We start from the raw sequence: 5,929 nt of genomic DNA, 5'->3' as shown, positions 1-5,929 counted from the left end.
GCTTCTGCTGGCGCCACCACACGCCCGGCATGGCGAAAGACAGCACTCCCGAGGCCTCACCAGCGCGGTCGCCTGTCGACGACGAAGACGCGCACGCTACGTTTGAAGCCATCGACCACTCGATTCTAACGGCGCTCTTAGCAGAGACGGATGATGTAGAGTTCCAGAACGACCTCATACTGGAAGCCTACTTTGATGCAATGCTCGAAATTCAAATTTAGGGGCGACAGCAATTATTTAGTGCATGTATTGGCAACTCGTGTGTAAAGTGTACCATTTTTGTTCGTGTCAATGGGTTTTGTGTGAAACTAGACGTTGTGTATGTCGGTATCTACTGGGATGTCTTTGGTTCGCATCGACACAAGTCGTCCTCGGGAAGGCTCGGCTCGTTCTGTGTCGTGGATCCTCGCCGTGCAAATAGCGTTCGTCGCGCACGTCCCTCGCACAGCTACGCAATCTGGCAACAGCGATAGCAAGCTCCATGGCCGCGTGAGAAGCATTTCGTTAAGGGACCGGACGATTCCAAGAAGTGGAAACAGTTTTTGTGCAGAACGACGAGCCAGCGAGAAGGCCGATCGAAGAATCGAAGACAAGTGATCGTGGCCAAGGCACGGACGAGAGCCGTATCTTTTACGTCTGTGGCCTCTCGATGAAAAAATGAAAAGCGTTCCGGACCACGCCACTTCAGAGGCTGGCCGGCGCCATAATGCTCTTGTTGGCCCCAAAACGAGCGTGCTCGGAGTTCGAGAACCGAAATATTGTGACATTGCAGCCCACAACACCACCAACGTTTTCAAAAACGGCTGGTGGGCGCCAAGATTCTCTTGTTGGTCCCCACATTATTGCAAACTCGGTATTTGCAAAGCGAAAAGCTACATGTATGGTGATAACGAAAACAAGCTATGCTTGGTTGATGAGGTGGGGCTGATGGCTTAAATGATGCGGATGCTATAGGATATACTACCTCAAGCTGCTAAATGTAGGGAATCAAGTTTTGTCGACAGGCGCGAAAAGGCCGTCACAACACCCTTGTGCTGTGTTGTGGAACATACTAGTGACAGCGTAAGCTTCGCACTGTGCGCGGACGTGAATGGGTGATATTCAGGATTGGTGCCATGCATCTTGGGATGCGCCATGGTGTCTTAGCGACCTGCTGTCCAACCCAAGCGTTGCGTTACGTGGCGAAATCGTCGAGTTTTAGCCCGATGCCAACGCTCATTGACCCGCGGTCTCTTGTGCGCCATATTCAACCGGCAAACCATGGAATGCGGGGCATTGTATGGTCACGCGGCGAGAGAAGATGCTCAGAACTTGCGCACTTGAGCCCTGCTCAACAGGCGACTGTGCCATCTTTGGGGGGAATTGTGGGTGGAATCCTACTATCCATTGGCCTTTGTCAACACTGATGGGACCCAAATGAGTGGTACCATAATATTAGCTCTCTGGCGGACAAAAGGGGTACCGGTACTTGATCATTGGTACAGATGGTGGTTCGCCGGCGAGTGTCGCCTGTCGTCGTCGAGATGGTGTACCGATAATAACGGACCCAGTACAGTACAGGTCCACACACCTACCTAATGACACAGAGCCGTTGATCCTCTGCGAGGACCTTTGACAAAATGAGTGTTCACTGTTCGTTCGTTCATTCTCCATGTTATTACGAGGATCCTTGTAGACATACGTCATGTTGGCGAGCAACATACCTCTACAATTGCAGCGCTCAATAGTAGTACCTCACAAGCCGAAGCCGAAGTCTGTCGACAAGGTTGACGCGACGCAATTGGTGACGAATTGATGAAGGGTCGACAAAAATTCGTCGGGGGACGCAACGTGCCATCGCTCAAGTGAGGTGTACATCTGGAGACAATGGTTCCCAAAATGTTGACGGACGAGCTCTCTCGATCTCCACAGTCTGCTTGAGGACAACCCAGCAGCACAATGAGTGGCCAGGGCAAAATATTCATGTTCAAAAAAAGAAAAGCCCGACTTTCCAGCACATCACAAGTAACACGCACTTGTGTTATAGTCTCAGAAGGCGCCTGTCTGCAAGGAGACGAAGCCGTGGCACTATTTTCATGTACTAATGCCGTTCCTACTGAACCCACTCATTTGATTGGGTATACTATCGCTTTCAGTTACCCTACAAATGGCTTTTGTGACCTGGGCGGTGCTGTTGGTACCGACTTGACACGCCAGCATCACGGCGGGGGGGCGGGTCAACACGCGCAGCTGCAGCGTGACGATGCCACGTTCTTGAGGCTCTCGCCACCGGAATGGGATTCATGGCCGTTCTTCGAACCCATCTCGTCGCCCTTGACACGCCAATCAATGGTGTGGAGTCGAATCAGTTGGCATCGATGGCTGCTGCGTCATGACCTGATACCCTGTTGTCGATGAAGATTGCTCTATCGCACATCTCCCTGTGGGCTCGTTGCGAGGCGTAACAATCCTTCGCGACGGAGTCTTTCTCTGTCTCTAGATCATAAACTTGCCGGTAGCCCGGAGCTTTCCATTATTTGGATTGTTGCCCTTTCGATGCCACTCGGCGACATCCAGCAGCGTCTTGTTGCATTGCACACGCAAGTTTTTTTCTTTTGGACACTCGTTTGCCTCCTCACGAGGTCACTCGCTTGGTCACGGTTGGCTCTTTTGGTCTTGGTAAACGTAAGGAGCAATACTTGAAGTCGGAAACCAGATGGTCTTTATCGTAACAAGCATACATTCTGGTGTGGACCAGCCGTTTCATTGGCTGTCACAATACAACAACCGGCGACCCAGCCCAGTACCCTCATTTCCCAATTCGCCTTCGCCGCCGCATCCCGGACCAATTAGCCTATCATGTCGTCTTGCATGTTTGAGGGCTGCTTTCGACAACGTCTGCTCAACTCGACCAAGTGCGAGTTCCACAAGAGCCGTAGCCTCTGCAAGGTGCCTTTCTGTCGCAACCAAGTGTATGCTCGTCAGCTTTGCGTCGCGCACGGCGGCCGCCGGCCTTGCATCCATGCGGGCTGCTCGGCAAATGCTCGCATTGGCTCGTACTGCTGCCGCCATGGGCCCAAATCGGGGAAGAAGCTTTGTCGCGAGCCTGGGTGTGCCAACATCCAGCACACTAAAGGCAAGTGCATTCGCCACGGCGGCGGGCGGCGCTGCTGCAAGGACCATTGTGAAACCCATGCGCGTGCCGGTGGGTTTTGCTGGCGCCACCGCACGCCCGGCATGGCAAAAGTCAGCACTCCCGAGACCTCGCCAACGCGGTCGCCCGTGGAGTATGCATGCACCTATAGTACGCTCGAAGCCATCGATTGCTCGATTCTAATGACGCTCCTCGCGGAGACCGACGATGCAGCCTTCCAAAGTGATCCAATGCTGGAAGCCTACTTTGAGCCATTGCATGAAGTTCAACTTTAGTGAGCGACAACAACTATTTCCAGTTGACAACATGTTTCTATGTTTTGTTTGTACTATTTCGTGTTACTCTTCATTGCAGGGCGTTCCTGAGGTCGAATATCTCCTGTGCCTTGCCGTCATTGGTGGTGTACCGCCGCCTGCTGGTGCTTGGTGTCAACTTTGCCGTTTGCTTTCTCTGCAACCTCTACAACCGCTTTCACGCACTCGCCGCTACCCAACCTGCTGACGCTGCAGCTCGTTCAAACTTCACAGCCGACCAAGGCGCTTGGCATCCTCGTAGCTCCGAACCTGCCGCGCAGCGCACGCTCGACTTCGCACTTCGTCGCGTTTGCGACCGACTGCGCCTGACAAGTTGACGACCTTGGCCGGCAAGGCCATGATACTGCAAGCAGTCTGTCTACCGGTACTCCGATACCAGCTTGCGTGGGTCGCGCCGGACAGCGAGACGGCCGACTGCATGATAAAAAGATCCTCCAGCTCATCAACGGCGAGCCGCCGGTCATCGGCGAGGGTGTACAAGGACACTGGCTGCTCTACCAAAGCATCGTCTTCGCGCCGAAATATCACGCCGGCCTCGGCTTCGGCCTCAAGCCCGTTCTTCACGTGGTCCGTGCGACGCCGCGGCCACTCGCTCCGGTTCTTGCAAGCCGTGCTTCGACGTCCCCGGACCCAGCCTGGTCGTCGCCAAGTATAGCCGTCATCGCCAACGCCTACGCGCCGTGGGGTTTGTCGACCTCGCATTTGCCGACCTCTCCTTTGCCGACCTCGCCTTTGCCGACCCGACGCTCCCCAGGATATGGCGGCTGCTCACGTCATCGGCAGTACCCAACCGGTTCCAGTTCATGCTCACCTACTGGTTCGACATGCGCGTGGGGCCCAGCACGCTCCAGGCGCCGTCGCCGCTGGTCCACGCACAATCGCTCTAGTCCAACCAGTTTCTTCCTTTAGATAGAGGTAGTTTCGTAGAAAAGACCACACGATGGCACACTCGGTACAGACGAACGATGGCCACGATCGGGATCGATGCTCACAGACGCCCCGACGGAGACGCTCGCGACAAAAACTCAACGCCACATCCAAGCTGTGAACGACAAGTGCCGCAACTGAGCCCTCGGACCACACATGACGCCGAACGTCCAGTGGCTTGGCTGGCTTGCAACGACGGTCGACGCCTTCTAGTGTGGCCCGCTGCCAAGCTCGGCTCTTAAGCCGCCATGGCTGGTTCGCCTGCACAACGCGACAAAGCTGTTTACCCAAATGACACCGGCCGAAGCCCGCCGCAGCCGTGTCCCGCCAAGGACACACTTCCAGCTCCCGATCCGCCATTTGGACGTCGACGACGACTTTCACACAGCCGCTTTCAGCCGTCGCCTCCGCTGCCGCGCTCCGACTACCCGACGCCATCTTACCCTACCAAGCTGCCTCTTTTGCCCCGAGCACGAGACGTACCGCCACTTCATCGTAGACTGCGACTTCATCAAGGACGTGTGGAGCACTCTCCATGCGGTCATGGCCCCCTTGGGTGTTCAGCCTTGCCGACGACACTCTCAGGCTACCTCTACTCGACGCCGAAGACGGCCTCCGACATGCACCGAGCCGCGTTCCGCTACCTCTGGCCAGTGCTCCGCGCCTGCGTCTGGTTCAACGTCTGGCGCGTCCGCAACGATCGCGTCTTTCGCGCCGACCTCCCACTGCCAAGTCCATGGACGATTGCCGTCAAAGCGGCGCGTGTCGCTCAAATGCACTTGCACCACAGCCTCGTTCAAAATCCCGGACAGATAGCTCTCTGTCGCCTTCTCCGGCTCCTCGCTCAACACGAGTGGCCGCGCCAGCACCTTGCCCCGCGGATCGCGCTCCTGCCTCCGCCGGCCTAGATCAAGATGATATGATATGATATGGATTGAAATCTTTATACAGACTAAAGACTCCACCTACTAAAACTTACGTACTAGTTGTGTGTTGAACGTCGGCGGCCAAAAGCTCTTCAACGCGCAGGAGTTCCTCGGCCGGCAGTACATCGTGCCGTCCGTCGTCGGGATGCGCGTACGAGGTGCAGTCGTCGGGTGCGAGCTTGGACAAATGGTCCGTGGCTTGGTTGAACTCGCGAGGGTGGTGTTCCCATGTGCACGTAAAACATGCCGCGAGCTCCCGCGCCTGGACATGCAGCTTCTGCAAACGGGCCTCTTGGACCCGGTAGATGCCCTTCATCTGCTGCATCAGCAGCATGCTGTCGCCGCGCACCGTGAGATGCGTCACTGCCAGTCGCTGAGCTAACTGAAGGGCCGTGAGGCCTCGTTGTTCGTTGTCGCGGTATCAAGGTAGTTGGTTTGGTACACCGCGCTCTGGGGCGGCTCGGTCAAAAAGACGAGCGAGCCACTACCGCCACAATGCGGGTCTTTCCGAGCCGCGCCATCAAAGTACGCGACCCCCGCAAGCGAGGTCATGTGGCGCACCGGGTCGAGGACAGCGCACTCGCCGTGTTGCTGCACGAGCGACTCGAAGACACGAGCTCGGAGTGCGT

The 5,929-nt window shown here is 56.0% G+C and overlaps 2 protein-coding genes across 2 annotated transcripts; one reads left to right on the top strand and one right to left on the bottom strand.

Moving 5' to 3' along the window:
* Positions 1-2,825: 2,825 nt before the first annotated feature.
* Positions 2,826-5,282, top strand: SDRG_02877 (hypothetical protein; the record flags this gene model as incomplete). Its single annotated transcript, XM_008608481.1, has 4 exons — positions 2,826-3,089; positions 4,082-4,313; positions 4,588-4,930; positions 4,960-5,282. The coding sequence occupies exons 1-4, from the start codon at positions 2,839-2,841 to the stop codon at positions 5,280-5,282; spliced, it is 1,149 nt and encodes a 382-aa protein (XP_008606703.1). The 5' UTR covers positions 2,826-2,838.
* Positions 5,283-5,289: 7 nt separating this feature from the next.
* Positions 5,290-5,852, bottom strand: SDRG_02876 (hypothetical protein; the record flags this gene model as incomplete). Its single annotated transcript, XM_008608480.1, has 2 exons — positions 5,290-5,682; positions 5,745-5,852. 2 exons carry the CDS (start codon positions 5,850-5,852, stop codon positions 5,350-5,352), a joined length of 441 nt encoding a protein of 146 aa, XP_008606702.1. The 3' UTR covers positions 5,290-5,349.
* Positions 5,853-5,929: the final 77 nt, after the last annotated feature.

The sequence above is a fragment of the Saprolegnia diclina genome (assembly GCF_000281045.1).
Source record: "Saprolegnia diclina VS20 unplaced genomic scaffold supercont1.6, whole genome shotgun sequence".
In the NCBI taxonomy this organism is placed as follows: Eukaryota; Oomycota; class Saprolegniomycetes; order Saprolegniales; family Saprolegniaceae; genus Saprolegnia; species Saprolegnia diclina.
The sequence above is the reverse complement of the archived record's forward strand: the minus strand, read 5'-3'. Positions and strand labels throughout refer to the sequence as shown.